The sequence below is a fragment of the Channa argus genome, chromosome 18 (assembly GCF_033026475.1).
Source record: "Channa argus isolate prfri chromosome 18, Channa argus male v1.0, whole genome shotgun sequence".
NCBI classification, from domain to species: Eukaryota; Metazoa; Chordata; class Actinopteri; order Anabantiformes; family Channidae; genus Channa; species Channa argus.
In genome coordinates, this window is record NC_090214.1 from 5,674,126 (window position 1) to 5,701,873 (window position 27,748).

General features: G+C 40.8%; 1 protein-coding gene across 3 annotated transcripts in view; it reads right to left on the reverse strand.

Moving 5' to 3' along the window:
• fibcd1b (fibrinogen C domain containing 1b) overlaps positions 1-27,537 on the reverse strand; it is a 93,718-nt gene extending 66,181 nt beyond the window's left edge. The window contains exons 1-2 of one of the 3 annotated variants that reach the window (XM_067484754.1): positions 26,675-27,535; positions 112-195 (exon numbers count right to left, since the gene is read on the reverse strand). In XM_067484754.1, the coding sequence (XP_067340855.1) occupies positions 112-195; positions 26,675-26,746 (156 nt within the window). In that variant the 5' untranslated portion in view covers positions 26,747-27,535. Of the gene's footprint in view, positions 1-111; positions 196-26,068; positions 26,278-26,674 lie in introns of those variants that run through there. The other 2 variants (XM_067484755.1, XM_067484756.1) reach the window with 2 other exon arrangements.
• Between the last annotated feature and the right edge of the window lie 211 nt (positions 27,538-27,748).

Here is a 27,748-nt window from a genome sequence, read left to right on the forward strand (position 1 = left end):
CTGGGAAAACTTAACCGACGTTTCAGTAGCTTCTTTCTTTATTGTTTGTGGTGTGTACCCATCCCTGTTTGCATCGAAGCACATGTACATGTTGCGGCGGCAGGGCCTTACCTTGGCTGGGGTCTCTCTTGCAGTTTCTGAGTCTGACCAGCGGTGTTTGAGCTGGGAGGAGCTGGGCACACACTCACAGAACGTCTGCATGGAACAAACAGACAGGGCAACCAGTTTTGGCGTTTGTTCAAGTCACATGTGCAACCAAGCATGCAAGCACATGTGCACAAACACACACATGCATGCCTACACACACACACAAAGACACACTTTAAGAGACACACGTTTTGGATAGTTGTTAAGAGATAAATAGCGCTGGCGCCGATAAAGTACACCACCTACACACACAACTCTGTAATGGCACAGACAGATCTGAAGAGGCATCTGTACATCTCAAAGGTATCACTGAATTCAATAGTTTATGACAGGCTCAATGAGTCTTCCAGGAGATGTCTTGGCAAATCCTCAGTACACAGAGTTTCCCTCGACTCAAAATACAAAAAATGAGTATTTCATTGAGCGTGAGTGGGTACAGCGTGTGTAGACGCCAGCATTTATACCCTTTAGTATGTGTGCCTCTATTGGGCACTTGTCTTAAAGTAGTTCTAGCTTTTGGGGGATAAGGGGGGGCTTTTAGAAGCTGCAGGAGACCAGGTCAGTTTGTGACCTTAAAGACCACTGCTCCCTGTGTGGCATTGCTCAATTAGCCTGGAACAACAACAACATAAAAGCAAACACACACACACACACACACACACACACACACACACACTGGCATATGTGCACACACACCACTGCCTATTTAGGATCAGATGCAGGATTTAATAAATCAGAATGTGTTTTCGGCCTAAGCATGGTGTCATGAATGCACATGAGTGACACTAAAGCCTTTTTCATATACTGTATGAACTCTGGACGATGCCTGTGTGCTGCTGGAAACACAGTGTTTTAGTCACAGCACATCAAAGCCATGACAGACAAAAAAAATAAAAAATAGGCAGCTTCGCCTGATAGAAATATCGTCAACCTGCTCATTTGCTCGCTTTCATGCCTCCCAACAAGCAGCATGCTCTATCCACACACAGGTTCACTCATATCACTCTGACTTTGTACTAGGAGACTTGCAGGATAAAGTCTAGGTCATATCTGGGCCATCTGACTCGGACATTTGTGCTCAAATATGGTCTTTATATTGGTTATACTTATGGCATGTGTTTTAACACCATCAGCAGCAGTGTAACACAACTGAACATCAGAAACGTCATTCATTTAGAGTGATGTGTTTCTTTTAACTTGACAAGTTCAACTTTCACTCCTGTTTTGGTCTCCAACAACTCCTGACAAAAGTACCTGCTCTTTAGCTGCTAATTGCTCAGCTTTCTTCAGTCAGTTAGCCATTTATTTTATCTGACTGTGTGCTGGCAGGTATACAATGAGTTTATCAGAGCAGTTTTTTTTATGTGGTAATGGCTGCCTGCGGGGGGCTAATGAGAGCAGCTTAGATGCAGCCACACAATAATTGTGTGGGCTTTAACAAAAAAATATGACTTTAAAGAGGCTTAAAACTCCCCGGAGCTGAAAAGTTGGACAGTATTTTCTTTTAGTCATAAGCAGGTATCGGTGAGCCCTCTCACATTTGAGTAGTTTGATTCAATGTTAAAAGACAAGCTAGGAATGCAAATTTGAGTGTGGATGTGTGTGTGTATGTATGTGCAGTTGTGTAGCAGTGGTTGTCCTTATGCATTTTCTCTCAGTCGTCAGTGAGTGTGAATTGGTGTGTATGCAGCTCACAGAGCCATTGTTATGGTGGCTGACCAATAGTTCACCCCTTAGCTATAAGCATCCTCTTGCAATGTATAAGACAGCAACATAGGAAAAAAGAAGGCAGCAAGAGAGAAAAAGTAAAGCGGGGGGGGGGGGGGGGGGGGGGGGGTGGGGGGGGGGGGGGGGCAGGGTGAGAAAGAGATGGCAGAGATTTAGGAGAGGTGTTCTGAATTCTAATGAGGAGCCTTAGGGTCAGTGATAGAAATCTATGTCTGTTCTGGCTAAAACATTGCTTCTGTCTGTGCTTTCAGGACGGACGAGCTACAGGGCTACAAATAAACACTTCTAAATAAACACAGAATCCACAGTGAAGCAGCTAAACAAACTAACAAGTCAGCTGCACGCGAAAGTAAGTTGGAATTAATTTGTGTGTTTTAAAAACCCACTAGTACAAATATAGCAATGCAGGCTATTCAAATGGATTGAAAGGGACGTCTACACCTGCTTCAGTAGAGGATGAGAACAGCATACGTACATACACACATGCACATGAAACAAAGGTTGTGTGTTGCAGCTGCAACCCACTCAGATCACTGACACAGTGCCTTCCCATTGCGCTGAGCAGCACGTATCAGAGCTTTAGTTTGTTCATGCCCCTGACTGCTAATGCTCACATTGGGGTTCTCTTCTGCCTGTGCACACAAACATGCACACATGCACTCACAGTGAGACGCCAATATCTGTGGGGCTTCTTGTTGGCAGTGGTTCCGGTGTGGGCATGACTGCTTGGCAGTGTTTGTCTAGTCCTAATCTGACTCCACAAGCTCCAGCAGCAGAGAGGATTTAAACTTAATAGAATATTTGGGTTTTTTATTGGTTGGACCTTACATGCACAATCCTATCTGATGAGTCACGTCTTAGAAGACAGGAAGGGCTCAGACTTATCCTGGGTGTGACTGAATGTGTACGAGTCCTTTTTTTTTTTACCTATGTGTTTACATGTGTGGACGTAATTTTCAAGACAGCAATTCCAGCGCTTTATACAAATACTGTGATTGTTACTGGTTTATTTGCTCTATTTGCTGAATACCTTTACATATGTGTATGTGACAGGGGCTTTAGCAAGGTGTGTTTAAGCCTAGAGCGCAAGCTAAGCTGATGGAGTGGAAGAGGCTTTGCATATATTCACTTGTGGGCTTACTAATCATTTAACAGGACTTGCAGACTGCTAAATGAGGTGATAAAAAAACGAGTAAAAAACGTGAGTATGTTGCAGAATTAAAAGCACCATCATAGTGTATCATAGGTGTGAAAGCCCTTACACAGGGCTTCATATAGAAAATTCTCTTGTTTAATATGTATCCCATGCTGTGCCCTCTAAAAGTCACAACAATAATAGAATAAGCGGATGAATGAATAAAGCTGTAGCCTTGCTCTAGAATATATGCTGAGGAAACAGAGAAATCGTTCCGATAAATAAAAATAAAAACATCTAAATTCCCAGTGTATTGCAATAGAGTTTATCTTACCCTTGGGTGATGATATGTTGCAGTGTTAGGATGGTTTTGTTTAGTTGTAGCAACTAGGCTTTATTGTTAGATCTGTGCTTGGAGTAACATTGGAAGAGTATTTGTACTTTGCAGATTTGATAGCTGAAGTCTTTGTAGCACAAATAATTCAACGCTGTCTCCTAAAAATGACGTACCAATGCGTCTAAACTGCAATTTCCTAAACGTGGCCAGAAAAACACAGAAGCTGATTGTTGCAAGATATACATTAAGTTTTCTGATGACATTACAACATGCTCAGTAATTTCCATTTACATTAATAATCAACATATCCCTCAGAAAAGGTGATCTGCTTGCAATTGTGTTCCTCACAAATGTGCAGGGCAGTTTCCTTCTATAGTAACTTAGTTTGTAAAGGTAGGGTCGAATAATTCACTTCGACTGTGATTAGATTATGTTTGCACACATGTAGCATTTCAAAGTCACCGCAGCTGCTTTTCCTGTTTTCTACTAGGTCCCCTCAATTTCGTCCAGCTTCATCAGCACCATAGAACACTAAATCACCATTTGGGGTCGTTTGTGTGATTCTTCAAGCTGCTCTGAAGGAAACAAGCATTAAGTGAAAAGGCATTCCACATACTTTTTCTTTTTTTTTTTTTTTTTGAGGCATCCTGACTAAGCTGTGGGTAGTAGAAGCCAAAATGGACAAATACATGGTTTGCAAAGCTAAAAGACTTACATGTATGTGAAGCCCATTTCTCAAAGGACACTGTCAGAAAAAGTCTGAAGAGCAAAGCTGTGCCATTTCTACTTGAGCTAGCAACAGCTGAGAGGGGATAAGTGCAAATAAATACATATTGTGTATGTGTTGTTGTCCATCAGTCAGTCAGAGCAGGGCTGTTCTGTGAAGAAGATGCTACTAAAAAGAACACTTTGTCATATAGAGGATGTAACGCTAAAATGTTTACAGACAGTAGTTGATTTAGCTCCAGTGTTGCTGCTGCAGCTTCAGATGAGGCTCAGCTGCACTTTGCACAGAATATGTACTGTACATTTTGTTCCCCCATTTCTTACCACACAGTTATGCTCATGGTGAAAGGCTTCATGGCTGTGTGAAGAGTGTAATTACAGTGACTAAGTGCGCTTTTAAAATACCTCTGTTTGTAGTGTATAGGTACATCAGTACAATTTTGGACGGGCTTGAAAGTTCTTAAATTTAACTTGGAAGATGAGGATAACTTTGTTTCTATGTTTAGGTAGAAATGTAACAATAGACAGAAAGGAAATTATTTTCAATGAATAGACAAAGTATAAATGTTTTGCACTCACACACACTCACACATCAGTGATTGCTGCTGTGGAAGGCACTAGGCTCATCCACCAGGAGAAAGGACATTTCAACATATAGACAGAGGACAACACCATAGCATAGTCAGGCTCCCACAGTAATAAAAAGTGACAATAAGGATAATATGTGACTATTTAGAACAGTGGTAGAGCAGATAGCTGTCCTTCCTTAATGGGTTAAGGGTTTGAACCCAGACAACTGCAGCTTTTCTTTGTGGAATGGGTTTCCCCTGGTTTCTCTAGTGTCCTCCCGTCAACCAAAGGACTTGCAGTTTGCACTAGGTTAGCTGGTCACTTCAAACTGTCCGTGGGTGTGAATGTAAGCACAAATGGCTGTTTATAGCCCTGTGATACTGGTAACTTGTCCAGTGTGTAAACCGCCTCTCGGCCAGTGACAGCTGGGATTGAGTCTAGCACCCCCTCCTCTGACCCACTACAGGATAAACTGTATAGATAATGGATAGATGGATTACTACAAATGTGCAATGAAAATTTTTTAATGAGGATTCTGTCTCTAGTACATTATACAAGGGCTGAGTATCTAATGAAGTAATAAATGACGAACTGAGGTAATAAATCACAGACTAATGATGCATTCTTAATAAAATGTCAGTGCCTACTTGTAAGTTAAGGAGGGCAATTTGCTCCTATACCTAAGGAGATGCAAAACTAGTAGCCTCCCTATGAACTACAAAGGAAGTTAAAATATGTTATTATGCAGTACAGTATAAAGTAGATAATACTGTAATAGATTACTAATTTGGAAATATGTAATGAGATTGGGTGTATTAAATCTATTACTTCAACAATTTGATGGTCTCTCTGCATTTAGTTGACAGAGTTGCATGTGATAGGAGACTGGGCTGAGGCATTCAGCTTCTCTTCAGAAATCAGCTGTTTTTTTTGGGGGGGGGGTTATGTGGTTCACTTTGGATGAGACTTCTGGGGTTCTGGGTGCATTTCATGGCACCAATGTTAAACTAACTGTGACTGGAAGTCCCTGTGTATTGGATTTTTACGTGAAGTCGTTGATGTCATGATGTCATTACAGACACCAGTGGCAAATTACACAGTAAGCCTTGTCCAATTGGGGGAGTGCAGAAGGTGGGACAACAATTTTAGGAATCCAGAGGTGGGAAATTAAAGGGATCTTCAGAGAGACAGGACAGGACAGTGGACATAGGACACGCAGAGATGCGTCCGCAAATGTACCCAAAGGCACACAGGAGCCACAAACTGTGTGAGAGTAGGCACAACTGTGGCACAGAGCCACGGATATGAAGGCAGACGGGTTGATGGCAGTAAGAATATGGGACAGACGGTGAGAGTGAGACAGCAGATGAGCTATCAGACAGCAAAACAACTGATAGCCGATGGCAGCACTGGACACACTGTTTGGTATTTCTTGGCTATTGGCACACAAACGATGGTTAGACAGGGGCACCAGGAGGGGCACCACTGTCATTTGGAGATAGTAATAAGTACATTAGATAAAGTGAGACACCCTATAATAGCAATTTATGTTTTTATATACTTTTCAGTTTTTTTGTTTTTTTTAGCAAAGTATATAACTTATGAGTTATATACTCTTATTTAAATCACACTCTTATTTAAGAGTGTGATTTAGTTGAGTATGAGTTCGTATGTCTGCTGGTACGTTACAGTAGCTACTGACACTATCATTCATCACCTTTTGCACAGTTACAGACATACAATGTAGAAAGTGGTGTTTGTAGCTACAGTGACCAAAACAGACATGCTCAATCTAATGGATACCTATGCAAATCTCAGCATCTTAAGAAGCTATTAGCATAAGTTCAAGCAGGACAACTGTCAGCTCAGCGCATCATCTCATAAAGCTCCACCTCTTTGACCTTCTTACCTCTCTCACCTCTGTCACTGCTGTCGTTGCAGCCTATGCCGCCTCGCCCTTCCACTACCCCACCACTGCCATTGTCAAGGCCCTGCCAAGACTCTGGAGGATCTTGGATTTAGCTGTTACTTATAGGGTTACATCCCCGTAGTCCTGAATCAATGGGGTCATCACCAGAGTCTCCTAAAAAAGTTTCTGCATTATTGTTAATGGTGTCCTGGATGACTGAACTACGTGTCCTCGAGTGAGTTCAGTGGATACTGTAAACTGTGTAAATTCACAATAAAAGAGAAATGCTCTTCACCTTCAAGATAAGACAGCATGCAGAGAAAGAAGAGGAAGAAGAGGCCTGCGGGAGACCAGGGAGATGAGTTCAATCCTAAGAGACAAATCACCCGCTCTACCCTCCACTGCCTGTCCTTGGAGCTCACACTGCAATTGGCCGCACACACAGAGTGAGTCTGTCACCCACTGTCTCGATATACTTGTACTTGCACACACACACACACACACACACACACACACACACACACACACACACACACACACACACACACACACACACACACACACACACACACACACACACTCAGGAATGCAAAAACATAACTCTGCAGTCTTTATCATAAAGCACACAATCACTGTACTGTCAGAATTGTTGCAAAGTGAAATATTGAATGTGAAAGATTAAAGGAGGGATTTCAATTTCACACGGGTGTTTGGATCTACATTCTTACATTTCTTCTTCCAGGAGACAGATAATCTGAGACTACTATTGTTACTACTATATGTTACCTTATTAAAAATGTATAATTTATTAGAGCTTAACCACTCTACTATCCACAGTTTTTTACAAAAAAACATTCCTGGTCATTTCTAAACTACGGACTATCCCACCAGAAGATGGACCCCCCCTCCCCAATTTATTCTTTTTTCAAAGTTTTTACTTGTCCTCTTAAAAAAAACATGGGCTAAGTCAGGAACTGTTGCTGCACTGGGCTTGTATGTGTAAGGTCCACTGATGTGATATTGGGTGATACTTTTTATGTCCAAGATGCAAGTCAAGTAAGGAGACTTTGAGCACGCATAAATGCTAAAAACATAAGACCCATCAGCACACATACATATGCATCCAGCAGGGATGTATTCTAATGAGGGCTTATGAATCTGTGACAGTAAAAAACATTGCACTGTGAGAGTCCTCAAAACGTAGAGTGGCCACCGCGCTGATGCTACTTCAACAAACACTAACCCGGGTATCTTTGTTACAGGAATACACTCAGGAGGTAATTATGATGCTATTCGCTTCAGCTTTGTCAGGAATAATCAAAATTGTACTCATCAAGGACGCCTCACATCTTAACTTTACAGCCTTACATCTCTTTCAACCTCCTTCCCAGTCCCCACTTCAATTTCTCTTTTTGAAATTGCAGGCCACTTACAGTCCTGATTGCTGTTGCTAGCCCAGGTAAGTGCACCAGCACGATCATGCAAGCACATGAGCCACACATAACTAGCCGTGCACGTGCACTCAGGCACACACATCCACAGAAACACAAACCTTAATGCACTACACACACAGCATTAAAAGACAAGATGGATCTCCTCCCCACAGCCTTGCTATTTTCATAACAGTGTGATAAGAAGGCAGACACTTCTTTTAACTGGCAGAAATGAAGAGCTACCACACCTTAATGTGTACATTTGTGTACACTGCTACATGCAAACCTTACCACACCGTGCTCATGGATAGTACATCCATGTTATGGATAGTGGTGTCTGCACTTCGTGGTACAGCTACAATGCAAAATGACTTATTGTTGTAGCTCAAGAACCTCAGGGTGGCCATGTGGGTGTGGGTGTCACTGTGTTCATATATCTCTTTGTCAATGTACTATATGTGGCTGAGTTTGTGCACAGGGGGGTTCCCTACATCTTGACAGTTTGACCTTGGCTGAGATCAAGAAAACAGATTTCAAATTTGTTGATGTGAGACAAATGTGATGTTTGCTCCTTTACTCATGTCTGTGTGTATTCGTTTGAGCATGTGTGCAGAATATTTACGTGAAAGGCTGCACGTATTTGAACACAGGTGTGCACACGGCATGTCTAAAGGATGTGTTGGTTGAGTGCTATCGGGTGGTAAGTGCTTCGTGTTCGCTCTCTCCCTTAGGGGAGGTCATGGTGTGGTAGATACTGGCCTTCTAAGGTCATGGGTTTCTACTAAGTCAACTTTCCTATCATAGACCCAAGTTGTTCTATCACAAACAAACAAAGCAGTTCCCTTAACCTTTCAAATGCAATATCTCACCTCTCTACTTCTACTTCCGATGCCAAGAAAAAGGGGGCATGAAATAGAAAACGGAGATGAAAAAATAAAATAACAAATTTGGACTCACTCTTACAACCATTTGTTCATTAAAGTCAACACAGGAAGCTATTTTTCCTTAGATCCTCAACATAGTGAGAAAATTAGTAAAGATGGAGAGATATTCCTATTTTTACTCTCTAACTTATGAAACTACACTTTGTGGCAAGTTGTTATGAAAAACCTGTCACACATGAAGTGAGTTTGAGTTATTATATAGTTCCAGTTGGCTAAACACAGTGAATAGCTTGTCTGTTACTTCCAGAGCGTGAATGATGTTTAGCACCTGCTAAACACACTCAACTGGTCCGTTTATGCAGTGACTATACTTTGATTTAGTCCTTGCCATCTTCAGAGTATTCATTTGGATTACTTTTTTTGACATTGCCTCACTGCATTCATGGAAAAAAAAAGAAATTTGTGGCAGTTCCTTTTTACAAACAGCCAGAGAGAAAGCCAATGCGTCTCCTCTCATATTTGCCAGCTCCTGAGTCCCAAGGATTCAGACTGTTGACTTAGATCTTAGCTTTTCAGAATCAAGCGTACCTCCATTTTGCATCTCTCTCTTACACATATCTTGCACTTTGCCTGCAAAAAGCTGCCAAAGTTCTCTTCCTACTTAGACAATAGTATTATATAAAAAATAGAACTGCAGTTTCCGAAAATGTTCCACAATCTCTTCCGGCTGTTGTGTGTATAAGTGTTAAATTACTGCACAAATTCTAGATAATGTAACTATGTTGGATTAGAAAATGCGAAGCTTTTTAACTCAATCCATCCAGCATCTTCATACATTAATACCTGCTTGGGCATATACTATTATATATTATATATTTATAGTAATATTTTAGTAAGTTTTATTTTAACACTCACAGTGGGACTGAAACAATTTTTTTTTCAGAGTTACACATTTTTATAAACATCTCTATTGCTGATCCCACCTTTTGCAAAGGCAGTGATCAAACAACCACACTCTGCATCAAGAGGCCCCTTCACAAAGCACACATATCCCCATTCTACAGTTTTTACTGCACTCATTGACCATTGTGTCTGAAGGGTTATTTTGCACAGAAATTTAGAATGCTTCCATTATGCTCAATGACCTTTTGAGAAAATTGCTTTTGTATTTACGAGTAGTGCCACTACTATAGTACTGTAGCACTACACCGTTGGCATGCTTGGTACGTTTGCAACTGCTAAGTAGGCTCCAGTCAGAAACAAATCTGGCACAACAAGAGCATCATGAGCAGAAATGCAAAATGAATCCTAAAATGTGTTCCTGCAGACATCAGTCCATGAGAGATTCCAGATAGGAGCAGATTTAATTTATGTGGATTTGATTTGTTGCAAATGGGAAATCAACGTGCTATCAAACTTTTCAGAGCACAAAACTGCATTAATTTAATTTTGACTAATTAAACAAACAGTGCTGCAAAGCAAATGCTAATCCTGACAGTCTGTCAATTTCCCACAAAGGAACAGCCAGTGGTAATGGCGAACATGTTTCGATGTTAGGACCTTTCTGAAAATGGGAAAACTTTAAAATAAAGACACACAAGAATTTAATTAATGCAGTTCTGCTGACGATTCCTCTGGAGTTATGAGATTAAACTCGTTCATTAGTGTCTAGAGAAAAAAAAGACAAGAGTTGAGAGAGGCAGAGCTTGGGGAGAGAGGAACGGGGAGACAGAGGAGTAAGAGTCTGCTTTGTTAGTGTTCAAAAGAGACACTTTCAAGGCAGTAATTATGACGCAAAAAGAATGTAATTATTTTCCCAGAATGCCAGAGGGCTCAGAGTATCTCCTAATAGTGATGGGTGACAATCTAATAGACCACAGATGTAAGTAGTGCATGGGGCTTAATTGGCATTTAAACGTAAGTGGCTTGTCTAAACACATCCAGGCTCTTGCCTAAACGTGTCGGCAGTGCCTGCACCCTGTGATCCTGCCTGGCATGATGTGACAAATTTGATCAGAGAAAAGCAGTGTCACTGTGCATCTCAGACAGTCTGACAGCTTGCAGTAATAAGCCTGAGGTACCGTGAGTCTTTAAAAACTGCTTAAGCCACTGTCACATTTTGCACTTCCCCAGGGTTCCCAAACTGTTTCCTAGCAAATCCACAATTAGATGGAGAGACTCAATCTGAATAAAGAGTGCCATGGGTGACTTGGGGATGTTTTTGTTGCAGAATGCATCGTGTGTTTATGAAAATGAGTAAAACGTAAGAGAAGACAAACAAAGTGAGAAAGAAGATAACCTTTCCAAATTAATTAACAGTGATTTTGGCATTTCTGCGTTACAGGTCAGTAAACAGCGCAAAGAGGTGGCTCGCTCAAAATGACTTTTCTCACATGGGCCAAGGTGACACAATAAATGATCCACTATAATGGATAAACCACTTTGCACCTTGTTGTTGCTTTTCCCAGGGTGCTGGTGTGAACATGGCTTTATGGGAAATGAAGCATTCTCTATATAACTCCAGCGGGAGAACTGCAGTGATGAGTTAAAATGTCTGGGCTCCTAATGGAAGGCTTGGTTGTGAGAACAAACCAAAAAGGTTTCTCATTTTTTCCAAGCCTCTGTCAGCTCACATTGGTGCAGGTGCCTCACACTGTTATTTCCTTTTTATGCTATTCAGCCGAAAAGTTGATTTATGAAGCTTAGTATTGTGATTGAAATCCGGATTTTCATTTTTATGATCTATTATTAAAAAAAAAGCAATTGATAGCTTCGTACGCACAGTATGCAATGACATTGATAGTTAGCTACCGCATCAAAGCTACGTAGCTCATACTGTAGCATGGGGTTTTTTAAGACATTCGGTTTGGATGCAGGGTGCAGGTTGACACCCGGCTCATGTGATGGATGTGAAAATCAAACGGAACTTTACTGCTGTAAATGGTGTATGGTGCAACCATCTCCAAAACTCTGATCAGCATTTGACCCATGACCCAGCTCACAGCCAACTTCTAATTGTGACAAGGCGCATATGGCAGATAATTATTCTGAATAATCTGTTGCCATGACGATATGTGACCCAGTGATGCACCCTCTTCATGTCTGGCTCTGTGTGGTTGCAGGCAGTTTTGCCTCTTTGCCCTCTTAAAAGTGCTGGGGATTAGAGATATACATTATCACTTTAATCTCTCCTTTAACCCTTTCCTTCAGCCTCATAGCCTCCACAGACAGAGGGCTACAGCCACACTGCTGAGCTGCATATGGACACGGACAGATGCATGTTTACCTGCTTGTGTATTTTGTGTAATCCTAATAAAAACATACACTTTCATTCTCCCCGTAGTGCTGTCCTATATCAGTAATCCACTTCAATCCCCATCTCTATCAGCCCCCTTTGGTGTCTGAGTGTATGTCCATGATATAAATACACCGAGCTACAACTGAGCTCTTACTTACTCTGTCTCACCCTTCAATAGACATATTCTCCAAAAAGGATAAACAAACCTTTCTCTCTTGATATGTATAAAATAAAAAAATAAAATGTACTGGTGAGGCATCCCTACAGATATCCCCCCTGAGCTGTGTGAAAATGAAATATGAAATTGCTCTGAGTCATAATTGAGTGGCAACGGCAAGATAATTTCTTTTGAGTTAAAAATTTTTTTTTAAAAAAGCTAAGATTGAAAGTGACTCAAATCAGTAACACCAGTCAAAAAGCCATTACAAAATGCATTAGTTACAAATTACCACTATAATATGCTAATCATTTATTTTGGAAAACAGCAGACAAATTTAAAAAGGAGCCTCATTTTAACAGTGATACTGACGAATCGGGGGGAAATGCCAAGAGCTGAGTCGAGTTAAGTTTTACAGTAGATTGTGTTAGAAAAAAAGTGCTGCACCCTACTTCTTTGCGTGAACACACACAACCAGGAAGTGAAATGAAAATGCAAATACAGAGCAGTTGTCTTTAGGTTGCATATAAGCCAGTTCAGCGTACTGGTAGTGTCTGGTGGGAATCTAAGCCACCACCATCTCTGTGACCTCTGACCGATCCTGCTACAGGCTGACAGCAGCTGTCATGCTCCATGTACTGGAAAACCACAGCACACCATCTAAACTATAAAATATGTTATCATCATTTTCTCTGCCTGGCTGCCTGATGACAGACAGTGTGTTGACCCTGAGGTGAACAATGTGACCCTCTGAAAAGAAACGTCAGAGGACCAAGATCCCTCCTCTTTGCTCGCCACTCCTGCTCACCTCCTCCAAGATCCAAAGCTGTCATCGTCCCTTCGTCTTTCTCTCCTACATCCAGTCCCCTTGACCACCTGGCCTCACAGCGCTAAACAGTTTCTCTCTTTATCTTCCTCACATTTACAATAAATCAATGTGAGCTGAGGGGGTGTAGAAATTGTGTGAAGCTGATTTATTTCTTAAGTTAAGACTTTATAGAAGGCTGCGAGGAGCCTGCCAGATCCTATTCGCCAAAGTGAGAGAGAGTGAGACGGAGAGAGAGCGAGCATAAGTTGGACATGCGGTAGATTAAAAAAAGAAACTTTATGAACCAAAACAAAGCTGAAGAACAAGTAGTCAGTGATTTTGTGTCAATTAACATTTTTATTTCATCACAAATTCAAGCTTGTTAAAAAAAACATGTTGGTTTTATCTTTGGGACATTTTTCTCCAAGCTCTTCGTCTCTCCAAAACCTCTGGTCTTTACACTTGTTTTTTGTTTTAAATAAGTTCTGTCACATTCTCCATAGTCCATTCCCATCTCTTGCAGACTTCATCTATTAGTCATTGCATCTGTAAGAAAACTCTAACTTAAGGTGGCAGACAAATGGCTGAGACATTGTGCTGTGCTGACAGCTCTATAAGGACTTTTATAATACCACACTAACTTAAAACTAAAAGTACACGAGTATCTAAGAGCACAGCAAGAAAATCTCCCATTTAAGATTTAAGAAGCCAAGTCAAACTGAAAGTACATGCAGTATAGTTTAAAATGCAACTAAAGAGATAGAATACAATTATTTGGGAATTAGCACAAAGACAACATATATAATGCTAAAAACTGAGACATTAGATTTTTTCTGAACAGAAAATATAATTTTAAATGCGACTGATGCACCCGTACAACATTACAGATTCTGGCTTATGAACTGTGCTCTGTCAACAAGTCAGATTGTCCTCCTCATCTTTGGCATCTTTGGAGTCCATGACTTCCAAATTTAATTTGAATTCTTGACTGGTAAGACCTCAGTACAGTTTTCCACTTCAGCTCAGTCCATGTTAAATCTACTTGGGCTCAGAGGAGGCGGCAGTGTTTCTGGATCTCGATCATATATGGTTGTTAAGTTTTAACTTGCATTTGCGGATGCCAGAACAAACGGTCTACTGACAATGGTTTTAAGACTTGTTTCTGTGCCTATGCACTGATTTTTACTACAGAATCGCATCAGCAGTGTCACCTTAAGACCCAAATGTAACAGTCATTGATTACTGGTTTTAAACCTTGTCCCTTTGCCTACAGAGGTTTCTCGGGATTCTAATGTTTTAATTATATGATGTACCATAAATGACAAGATCCCCACAGTCAAAGCAATTCTCCATTAACAAACATTATTTTTAAGGCATTTATCATTTTTTTCAGTGTTGAACATTATCCTAGCCTGACTCCATAAAAAAACTCTCACTCTGAGACTATGTTTTATACAAAATCATGACCTGTCGCCAATTAACCTCATTAGTTAGGAGGCCTTCTTTCATGGGCCTAGCCCATGGCCTGCCGATTTGTTATCACACGCTAGTACCCTCAATTCCATTTTTGCCAATAGAAGTTTGAGTTTTTGTTGTTTGGTTGTGTGGACACTTCAATGTACCAGATAACCCCATTAACACATTTTCTAAAAACCATTGTGAATGTGATACCAAACAATTTGTGTTTCACTCCATCCACCAACAGGTCCCAGGTCCTGACAATGAAACAGGAGGTGGGAGGCCTGAAAGGATTTTATAGCAGGGGGAAATTAGGCTGTACCATCCTGGGGTGAAATAGAGGGGAGTATTCTGATTTTATGGAGAAATAGCCTTAAAAGTACTAACATTTATTGTTAACCTTCCCAGGTGAATTAAATTAGAATAATATATTGAAGGAGATCAGGTCGTTTCTACAGAAAAAATCGATTGTCTTAATTGGTTGTAATTGATTGTATCCATTAGTAGTGGTTTGTCTTTGCAGGAGTGGCTTCAGGTATATAAGGCCTGGAGTAGAAGCTCCTTGAGAAACTTGTTGCTGCAATTCAGATGTAGACCTGCTGCTAGTTGCCAGTTATCAATGGGACTCGCTTAGTTTTTCCCCTTTCTGTTGATTTTCAGTTTTTGAATATAGCTTTCCATGTATCAACAAAACTGCACTTAAAAAAAAAAGGATGAAAATTAAATTTCACATCCTTTTACAGTGATTTTGAATTTTTGTTTTTATTAAGGGTCAAACATCACTAAATTTACAGCTAATGGTCAAAATTAGATTTTTTTTTCATGAAAATAAATAATAACAATAAAATAATTAATTCTTACAACATAGTAACTCCTGTTTTTATCCTGTTTTAATTGGTAGATAAGGCCACAGGCTGGCTTCTGTCATGTCCTCATACTTCAGGGATGAGAGGAAAGGAAAATGCATTCACAAGCACAATTCTGATTTGCTAAGTAATTGTTCCAGTGTACAGTTGCAAACAGTTTGTCATGGCAATATTGGGCTTTAAATTCTTTATTTGAACAGTGTTGAACATACTTGAAGAAATGAAAACCCTGACAGGGTTAAATTTATTTGGGGTTTTCTGACATCAATACAGGCTCGAAACTAAACATTCACAGTCAAACTACACATACAGCACATCTAACATTTGGTTAAATGTCTCAAGTTTCACTTAGCAGATTGTTTGAGTAGCCTAAAATGAGCTTCTGGCAGAACTCTGACACCTTTCAGCAGCAGGGAATAAGAATCTGAATGGGTGCATGAGTAGTTTTGACCCTGTATGACTATTTGTGAGCCTGTTTTGATGGTAGAAATCCCAAATGAAGTAAACTCAGTGCATGAAATTCCATCTCTAGATTGGTTCATAAACATTAGCCGGCTGTTTGCGTAAAAGTTACTTTTTGTATGGTAGTAGTTGGCAGAGACGCACACAGAGTTTTCACCCAAACAACAAACCGCCTTTTATGCATCTAGTGTTCAGCCTGTTTTGAGTTGCTGATTATTCGCTGTTATGCTGGTAAAGTTATTTTTTAAACCTTATATATGTTCAAGTGACCATCTTAGTTATAGTCATGTGGTGCATTCATGTAAAGGATTTTTTTAAATTCACCATTTAGTGTTTGAATGTGAACTGTACATCCACAATAACACCGCTTATGTACAGTCGATGATTGTACTTTTGGATATTTTACTTGTTTTTTGTTTGTTGTTGCACTTGGCATTAAAATAGAGTTTTTACCAAACATGTATATTAGTTGTAAAGGTACACAATGCCACAATAAATACTAGAAATAAATGTTAAGTTTTGGTTGTCTTTGCTTAGTTGTAAGCTCATTGCGAAAAGGCCTGTTTAATATTAAAGAGTTCAAGTTCGGGTTTATTGTCATGTGATCTTACAGAGAAATGGAATGTGGCCACAGTAGAGGTTTGCAAGTCCTTTATCGTAATAGATGTCATCACATCTTAAGGAGATTGTGTGATGTTTGTTTCCCTTTAATGTTGTACTGTGGTCTTTACGGTAACAAATTGTTTTACGGCGACTGTTTGGCAACTCATGCTGCTAAAATTGTGACTGTATTTCAGTTTATAGGTTTACGCACCTTTTCAAATTTACCGCCAGCAACCTACCCGTGTTGCCAGACCTTTGACCATATTTTTACATCTTTTTTTTTGTTACACTGCAGTTTGAACTGCTGTTTGTCTGCTTCGCTGTAAATAAATCTTACACTGATTGAAGTCAACGCCTGTGTCCCTGCGTGTGTGTCCTCCACCACTTACAGATTCAAGCAACATAACATAACAAAACTCATTTGTAACCCTGTTGCAACTTATTTGAAATGTGTTACTGCATCAAATTTGAAATTAACTTTTTCCCCCCATTAATAAATAAATAGACAGGTAAATAAAATTACATTTCTCAGTTTCACTTTGATATGTTGCACACAGCGGCAGTGAAGAAAAATTCCTATTGACATTTCCTGCTGTGATTTCTTAATCTTCCAGTGATTAAGATTAAACTGTATGTTTGCTGAAGTACAGAATTCTAACACTACCAATATTCCTTTGCTCATAACATGCTACTTTTCGGCCTGTGTGAAAAAAAACGGGGAAATAGTGAATTTTGAAGCTGACACTTTAGAAAACTTGTATATTGCTCATATAATTATAAAACATACTGGGTGTTAAGATTAGAGACAGTACATAGTAACAGGTTATTCAGGAAGTTCTCAGTATACTTTCCACCCTTTACATAATATTGAAAATGCACAATTCAAATGTGCAACAATCTCCACCAAACTTTAAACAGATATATTTTTAAAATGGCTGCAAGTACTACATTATGTGTGAGTCTTGTTTTGTGTGTCTGCATGCACAGACCGGCGTTTGTTTCTCTGAGGAATATGTCCTGCTGAAGAATATGCCCATGCAGTCAAGTTCCACACCATCAGCAGAAAGTACTGGTCTGCAGGACTCTACATTTACATATCCAATCTCATTCAGACTTAGGTATTGCCAAGAGGGGCAGAAATTTATCAGAGCAAACAAGACAAGCCAAACATAGTAAATATGAGCTTGTCTAATGCAGCCAAGGCAGGGGGTCAGAATTTTAATTATTATTATTATTTTTTTAAATGGGTCAACAATAAAGTTTTTGTTTCTCACACATATAGTATATTCCTTTTATATGAGCTAGGACCGTTTGTTTTTTTTCTCCTACAGTTTTTGATTGATTTAAGGTTTGAATCATTTAAACGGAGGGTTTTGGAATAACAGCAAGCCGTGGGAGAGAGTCCTACTATTCCTCATTTATTCAAATGTGCCACTTTCCCCCAGCACATCTGAATAATGGCACGCAGTCTGCCAGATTGAATTTTTGATGATGAATAAATAATGGATGCTGGTGGATAAGTCTGTTAATATATTAGCCATGAGTTTGTCATAACTGATTAATAGGATAGCTGCAATAAATAAATCTCTGCATCTTTCGTAGCCCCTCTCTCTGTCTAGTTGTGAATATTTTTATGTATCAGATCCTTTAAGAATCTCGTTCCTAAAAACTATCTTCAATACTACTGCCTCTCTCATCTTCGAATCAGCCATCAAAACCTCTGTCATGGAGTCTTCTTCTCATTTTGCTCGTCAACACCCAACCTCTTTCTGCTTTATCTAAGTGAACAAACTGTATTTGTTGGTGGGAACCTGGTTGCATGAATAGTACTGGATATACGGGTTGTTGTCGGCAGGACCATTTCAGACAATATACACACACAGACACATACATACACACCTAACTCATCCAGGTGCTGAGTCAAAAAAAAATTAAATAAGAGCAAAGCAACTCTGCAACTTTTTCGATGCTATGATTTAAAACGTTTTTTGAGGGCATTAAAAAAAAACCTTATGTTTGGAAGCTGGCCAACACTCACCGGAAGCTACTAAGTTGGGGTTCAGTGTCTTGCTTAAGGACACTTCGACCCGTGAACGGAGGAGCCGGGGATCGAGCCAACAACTATGGGATTGGTGGTGACGAGCTCTACCTCATAACACTATTCATCACAGAAACGAACCCGTGAAACATCATCAAAGGTGCTGCATCAATAAACTAAATCATTAAATACATTTAGAAGTACCACAATCATCAGCAGACACCTATATACATACTGTCGTTTTCTGTAGGCCGTTGTACTTTAGCTTTAGTTATTTTCCGCTGTGTATAATGATTTTGTATATTGATGCAGTGCCCCGATGCACTGATATTTGAGGCTTTCATGTTCCAAGGGATTGTTTCCGTGATGAAATGTGACACAAAGAATACTATATTATGTTGATAAATGGGGCCTGGGTTCCTGTGACAGAAGCAGGGGCAGTGAGTTGTGAGTCTTTGTTTAACTGATTGACATTCCAGCACTGCCAACATTTAAAAGGAGGGAATTTTAGGGGGCACCCATTTTACTGAGTGTGGCAGCAGATACAGAGGCAATCAATGAATTTTTGCATCCAATTTATGGATCAAGGATACTTATTAAAATGGACAAGAAGGATTCCAAAGCCTTGATCCTTCTAGTCAATTAATGTTGCTATTAACCTTGAGACACCTGATGGTGTCTTGCCCATAATGATGCCATTATGTTTCCTCTGTTAGCTTAAGCAAGTCATTAGCAGGTAAATATATGAAGCCGGTTTGCTGTGGAAATGATGCCATTTGGCTCAGAGAAGAGCCAATAATGTCATTTTGGAGAGACTACCAAGTAGGAGAGAGTTAAGAGAGAAACGGTGCTCAATCAGAGGCACTTTTACACCCAGATTAAAAAGGCCGTCTGTATGTCGGCACACTATTGTCACACTATTTTAACAACCGGCTGGGATCCGCTGCCAGGTTTTCTGGATTCCAGCAGTTTTCACTGGGATTGTGCAACTGCATCATCTTTCTCCTTCCCCCCCTGTCCTCTAATATTCTGCTTTAGATCCGGTGGTCAGAGTCGATTGATTGCTTGATTAAGCTTCTCCATTTATTATAAATTATTCACTGGATTTTCAGAGTCCAATTAATTCCCTTATTATTCACTATTCAGTCTGCATTCTTGGTCAGAAACATAACCCATCACAGAAAGGAACCACAGCCATGTGTGTACATGGTTTTTGTGTATGCACACTTGCATCCACGAGTATTTGCGTGTGTTGATTAATGATGAAACAAGGCAACAAAGCAAAAAAAAAAAAAAAAAAAAAAAGTCCATTATGTTGTGGGAAGTAAATTCTCTTGAAAGCAGCCCCACACCTCTATTTGATCTCGGCTCTAGTATGCCATGAACGAAGCTCCTTAACTCTTAGATTGAAATCGCCAGGAGGAAATTGGACACTTCTCACTGCAGATATGGAGATAGAGCCCAATCTGTCAGTGGAACGGGCCTGGCTAGTTGTCCATCAAGATGACTGAACTCTGTAACACACAGCTCTCTCATCCTTCACTCCAGCACTCTACCCCATTTCCACCCAGCTCTTTTGCCTCCATCTGTGCACCTCTGATCTGATCTGCTTCTCACAGGTGAGTTCCAATGAATGTTTAATAATGGTTTAATGAGGAAGTGAATCATAAATTGCAGAATGGTGATATTACATACATCCAAAGTAAGATAGTGGAGGGAATAACCACATGTATCTTCCCTTTGTAGTGTTTTCATCACCTTCATGACTCTTTCATTTTGACCACATTCGACCCAAACATGCACACGGAGCTGAATCCTGAAGATGGAAATACAATCCCTCAGTCTTCCTAGTCTCCCTCTCTTTCCCTCACTTTCTCTCCACACACTTTTAGCTCTTCTACTGTGAAACCCTCCCCATCAGGTCAGCTTGCTGACACATCTGTCAATACATGCTCTGGGAGGTAGGGTATAACCTTGCCCTGTGGTGCCTTCCTAATGTTCCCCGCTCAGCTTTACTTTCTTCAGATGCAGTATATCCAAAGACTCAGAAGTCAACCAAGAGTGTGACCACCTACTGTACATTATGCATGCCCACGCATATCTACAGCAATATAACTTACTGTGCGTAGCCACAAATATTCTCACAAAACTGTGAAAGTAAAGTTAACACCAAGTGCCAAGAATCACAAATCAGTTAGGTACAATTACTTTCTGTTGCAGCTGTTGTTTTGAATGAGAGTGAACCCTTGGTGATGCTTTGGGGCTTCCATGATGAGCCTTGTAACTGATCCAAGAGTCGACGGTGCAAAAAGTCTCTCCTCGGCGATGTGTGCTACATCTTATAACAGTGGTTTGTTAGAGGTACTGTATGTGGGATTTTGAGCAGCTGGAATGTATCTGCGTCATCTTGGTGCATGTGCCCCCAGCTAGCCTGCTGTCTGCTCAACACCGATCTGGGACCTACAGTGATTCATACTTTCCAGCCTCCCATGTCCTTTTTACTTTACGCTGGGTTACTCTTTTGTTTCTCTGCTCTGCTCTTTTATGTTTATTCTTTTGCGTTTATCGATTCCCACTTTCATTCTTACTCTTGTCCTTCCTTTGCCTCTGCCTCTTTTCCTCTCAAGGCCCCCCCGGCCACCTTGCAGCGCGAGAAATCTGATATTGAAATGTCCTGTCCCTTTATGTCAGCAAGAGATAGGCTACAGAAAGGTAGAAAAAGAGAAAAAGACATAGAAGAGTGTGACGATCAGATAACAAAGGCAGATAGAGGATAAGCAAGGCCAAACGCACGTGGGACACCTACTGTCGTTTGCAACCTTCTTCGGGCTACTACATGCACGTTACACAAAATGGTTCCATCTCTCTGCAGCAGAAGCCTAAACAAAATAATACACTGATCCATTAAGGCACTAAATCGTTTTTTATGTAAAAGCACTCGTCACTTACGTAACGACTTGACAGTAATGGCTCGTTACTGCTTTGATCCACCAACACACACACTCCTCTCACACATTCATACATTCATTCTAACAATAGGCCCACACTCCTGTGAACCACTCAGGTTTTGATCCCACATGTCAACAACACTAAAACAATGGGTTTCAACCATTCCAAGCTCACACCGTGTATAGATGTGTCCAAAGCTACACATTTGCTGTGATGATAAATGGCATCAAGAGAAGAGATATGATTAGAAATGCACCTGTGTGTGTGATAAGAACATGCCAGATGAAAAACAATGAAGCATTAAGGCCCTGAGATTCATTATAGTGGCTGCCAATATAAAGGGGGGGTTCTTATGAAGATCACTACCAAAGGTGAAATCAATGACAATGAGGGACAGCTTTTTTTCTTTATAAACTAAATAATTCACCCCCTTCACGCTCCCCCATACTCTTGTTTACAAGGAACAGCAGATAAATAGCAACCCATGATCACAAAACACGTACAGACCTGCGCAAATGAATCCAACTCTCTTTCCTGATACTTCACAACTGTTAAAAACACGCTGCTGCTAGCACAAAGCGTGACATAATAATTTGATCAGTTTCTCCTCAGAGATAGTTCACTTCTCTCAAGTGTGATCTATGTATAGCTAGATGCACAAATATGCACACACATACTCATATGAAAACACACACAAAAGAAACGTAGCACTCCTGTCAAACCCGCCTCACACTGCCAGTTGTCTTTTGAGAGTTTACAGCTGTACAGATGAAGGCACCCACACATAAACTAACAGTAAAAAAACATACAGGGAAGAGAGAAAGAAGTTAAAATGCCCAAATTCTCACACACAGAACCTGTCTGGGTGTTGAATTTGTACATACCATTGCTTCTGCCAGACACATTTTAGGTATGTGATCTGACACATGCATGAAGCACCTTTCGGGCTTGAAAACTTTTGCTGCCGGGGGTTTCCTTGGTGCTACCGAGAGCAGGGGAGGAGAGACAGAATCTGAGGTTGTTAGAGTTTCTCTGCTGCCATAGCAGGACCCCCCACCAGGGAAATCACAGACCCAGTGAACCAGGGAACTCTCTGCTCTGCTCCAGTCCACACTCCCTCTTATACCTCCAGCCAGCTCAGCAGGTTCATTAGTTCGACAAGGGTACCCACAAAACCAGTCAGCACACATCTTACACTTACAGTGCACAGCTACAGTCTTCATCTCTCAACACACCGCTGTACTATGACTGAAGAGCCATTTTCACGTGTTCAGACAAACATACGCCGGACACGTATCTCCCGTTTTAATTAAGTTGTAAATAAAACCTACAGGTAGGTGTTTGTAATATTAATTATAACAATGTCCTAACAAGGTTCGGCAGGGGACAGTTTAAGCCGGTGGCTGTTGAGTTTATTGGCTATGATGGCCGCTGCAAGTTTACTCAGGTGTATTTACCATTATTGGTTTGCATTGGCAAAACAGCATAGAAGAAATATTGTCGGTTACCTGGTTGATATGACAGATGATGATTTTAACTAAAATGAAACACCACGCTGTACCACTTTTGATTTTGCATGTATGTGTACTATTCTTAAAAAAACCCACTATTTTTTTCCTTCAGCCGGCAAAAATAATATTATTGCTACATTAAGCACAGTGCAGTGCTGCAACGATTGGCATGCAATCAGTTTGATATCAAAAACTCTGTCAGTTGCAACTGCTAAAAAAATTATTTGATGCTTTTGATAAATTGATACATGTTATGACAAATATTTAAGCTACAATATCAAGCTAGGTGTACAGAATCAATCTAGGTTCATGTCAATGCCCATGGCCTCTCATAGAGGAGCACAACTAAGTTTTTCACATCAGTATGTGACGTGTGAAGGGTCTGGTCTTCTGTGATTGGCTAGACAGGCGAGCCTGCCTCAAAAACTATTAGGAAATATCTCTGCACCACTGCCAGTACTGTTCTGTCAGTCTGTTTAACAGTACGTTTCAATACTTCTCCATTGCAAGATATTGCAAATATATATAAAGCATATATCTATATCTAGAGAGAGAGAGAGAGAGACCTCAAGAATAACATAGTTCCGCTTATACACAATAATAATAATAATATATGTAAAAACCAGTGTGCACATGAAGGATGGTTGGGCCATCTAGTGTGTGCCTGAGGTGCTTAAGCTACCACATGTGGTACAAGGTACTGATGAATAAACCCTGGCAGAGGTGTTTGTGTGTCTGTCATACAACCCTGATATAATTTCTGACTTGGGCAGCAGCCAAGCTGATGGATGTAGACCTGCAGTGTGTGTTCTGTCAAGGCAAACCTTCATCCTTTTTACAACTCTGATGTGTTGGAGAGACATGAACATCCAAACTATATTTTGATTTGCAAACATATTGATTTTATTTTGTGACTTTGATCCATTTTTGCGGCTCTGAAATGAGGTACTGGCTATAAAAATCCAGCGAATATACTAATTTTTGGGTTTAGTGTGTGTGTGCGTTTTTATTGTGTGAGCTCTGGTATTCTACTCATCCAGTACCTCTTTAAGTGTATTAGAAAGTTTGGAGTTCTCAGAGTGTTATTGATTACCTCTAACCTAAGGGGGCAAACCCACTGGGCCTCACTTACTTTTCAGCCACAGTCCACTGTAGTATGTACTGTATACTGTGTGTGCAGCCATGGGCTGAGTGTGGTTAAAAAGGAGAAAGACACACACACACACACACCAACATTTAAATTCAGTTCACAGTGGATTTGGGGCTGAACTATGTAACAGATATAACAAACAAAAGACTAGCTAGCATTTTGTATTTCTCAAAGGGACACAGAATTTTTTCTTGTGCACATTTTGTGGAATTTTTAAAAAAATATTTATTACATCCTTCAGTTGCCTTTTACAGATACTTTATATAAAAGTTTCACTGCCATATCCAATCAATGCTGCAACTCATAGTAGAAGATTAATTTCTTTCAAGTGTCTAATTTCAGTGATTTGGATGTCAAGGATGATTTTGACTTGCACTTAAATATCCATTTTATTTTAACCGGTTTCCGTCTGTTACAAAAGGGCACAGGTGACAGCACAGCCACAGAAACAAATCAAATATGCAGACTTACCAGACAAACGCTACAGTATGTTTTGTAAAATCCAAGCAACCAGAGAACACAAGAGATTCCTATTACTCCATCCCTCCCCACTGGCTCTGAAATGAGGCTTGGGATAAAGGTTTCGGGTTACTGCCTAAGATTACAGAGACAGACAGGGTAACGCACACAGACAGAGTGTTTGTGTGTGTGTGTGTGTGTGTGTGTGTGTGTGTGTGTGTGTGTGTGTGTGTGTGTGTGTGTGTGTGTATGTGTGATAGCAAAATAAGAGTGCAGAAAAAGGAGATAGTCAGTTGCAAAGAGAAGTGGGACCAATAGCAGCATTAGTCATCCCCATTTCCCACAACCTCTCATCTCATCCAACGTCCCCTGATGCTGACAGTGTTGGGGTTATGGGACGTATTTTGCCTTTTCATCCTCCAGGTTTGCCACTCAGCATATTAGAGCTTCATTTAGTCATCCAGATTCATTTTATCTTCAGGAACATAGCCACGATAAAACATCTGTATCAATCTCATCACTACTTACTACTTATTAGTTTTTGTTTTATTTATTTTTTTATCTGGACACTTTAGTGATCTGGGGGCAGGAACAATCATCACATTAAAATGCAGGGTAGCTGTATTTGTTATTCCTGTGACCTTTAACTGGCTATAAAAAAAGTAATGAAGCTTTAAGCAAAATAGTGGTCATATCCTCTTGGTCATTCATCAGCTCCACCTCAGGAGCAGAGAGGTTACATAAAAATCAAAGTAATGTAAGATAAATTATCCACAGTCCAGTGTGTATATGCATCTTATATGAGGACTTAAAAACTGTTCACAGTCCCACTGAGACATAAAATCATCAGAAGCACAAGACAGACAGCCACATATTATCTGACACCTGCCAAGCTTATTACATTTCATTAAATGTGCCACCAGCACATTTGCTTCTAACAAATAGCTGCTGAATGCCACAGTCCACATGCTTGCAAAATCAAAGAAGAGCAGAGAGCAAATATGTTGACATAGATGAAAAAAAAAAAGGTTTCTGGGAAAACAAAGTGAGCTTTTTTTTTAGTCTGCCAGACAATTTGTACCCTGCGATTATCGTGTTCAAAACTGGTCTTTGGATGCATTAATATTACAAACGTATTATTAGTGCATTTGTTTGAAAGTCCCAAATGTAACTTCACTTCGGTTATACGTATGTCAAGAGGTTTTACAATGGCTCTGATGAAGTTCCCATGTCACCACCGTTACATTATGTTTCAGTGATGTTGCGTAGTAGAGTAATTAAATGAATACCCGTGCACATTAAGGGATGAGGAACGTAATTCAATTGTAGTTGCTTTTCTCCTCCAAAGGCGCCAATCTTTAACCACAGTGTCCCGAAATCGGATTCCATGTTCCAGGGGGAGCCCTGTCCCTCATGGGCTGTCAATAACCCTCTACTGACCTTGTGAAAACACATTGACTGTTCCCCAAAGTGAGCCTCCCGGGGCTGCAATACAACGCACGTCCGCTCCTGTCTGACTTCATCCGAGCAGGAGACAGCCTAAAGAGCTCTGGACTGTTAATAGCTGAGGATGTCTGTACGCTGTGTCCGACGCTCTAAACAGCAGAACTGCGATTTGCAGACATTCATGTACAGCCCATGTTTAGACGAGGAGGAGATGCGAGAATATGTTGGGAAGATGCAATAAGAGATGCGCAAACATCTATCGGCCTCTTCATACTCATATTCACATCTCCTGTGATTGTGACAACATTCTACTCAGTTGATCTGTCAGTGTCTGAAGTAGTTTAACTAACACGTCCACGCATTTTGCCGCGTTAACACAACGTGTGGACTGTGTGAGCTACGGTTGGGTTTAGACATTCTGACGGGGACAAAAGTGCCAGAGCCCCGGGAGTCAGGAAAGGCTCATCTGCAGCCACTGTTCTCCAGTGCAGAGAATCGCCCCCAGAGCCACGTCGCCAAACTCAGCGTGGTAACACTGCGCCAAGCAGATGCACCACTCCTCATAAACCCATAGCACAACTGTGCGCTGTGCGAACGTACCTGGTTTTTATGCCGAGTCCCATCTTCGAGTTCAGAAGAGCTGTTCATGATTCCCCATCGGTCATTTACCATCCCACGGAGAATCTGCGCATCACATCCGCCTGTTTATTCCAGGCGAGAGAGAACAAATCCGCGCGTTTTGAATTCTTTACCTGGGATTAAGACTATTCCACGAGAAAAAAAAAATGAGGTGTTCAACGTAGAAAAGAAAAGGAGACACAACTACTTGTGTGGTTCAGCAGCCGTACACACCGCGCACATTACGCACCAAAACGGAACTTAAATTCCCCCCGACTGTCCGTGATTCCAATTAGAAGACCAAAAATGAGTGATAACGGGCTCCAGCGTTTAGAACTTGCTTCACAACGACAGCACAGTTGCGGCGGACCAAACAAAAATGAAGTCAAAATGATGCATCGGGCGCAGTCCTTTTACTCCACCTAGAGAAAACGACAGAAATCTTCTTTGGCTCGGATTGCAAAGTGCAGCCTGGCCTTTTTTGTCCATCCACATTCGTTCCCGGGATAGTTTGAAACGCCAGACTGTCTACTTCAAACTGAACAGGTGAACACAGGGTGGGATAGGGAGCTGCCGCGTCCCGTTTTCTCCTTTTTTTTCCCCCGGCGAGACTCCGATACAGACCCCAGGGGATGGATAGAGCCTCCTTTTTTTTTTTTACGCACCAATACGAACTAGCTGAGGTCTCAAAAAAGATGCCGTTCACGAGACAAGTCGAGCAGATTTGCGTGCTGCGCTTGTGAGCAGCACGCGCGGCGCTCCGTGCCTCCTACTGTCAGTCAACGCGTCCCTTCGGTGCGCGCGGCGCGCTCCAAGGCAGCGTTCCTTCCGTGTTCCGCCCTGTCATCGGCTGCTGTGCCACTGTCACCCCCTGCTACTTCACTTCCACCGCACTGTTATCTCACTGCAACCTAACACTGCAGTGTAATGGGTTAATGTAACATAATACCTGGATATAAATCTTCCCGCACAACAGAAAAACGTTTTATTTAAAAAAAAAAAGTGTGACACATTACAAGCATTCTCATGCCACAGTGTGCACGCATCTAACTAGGT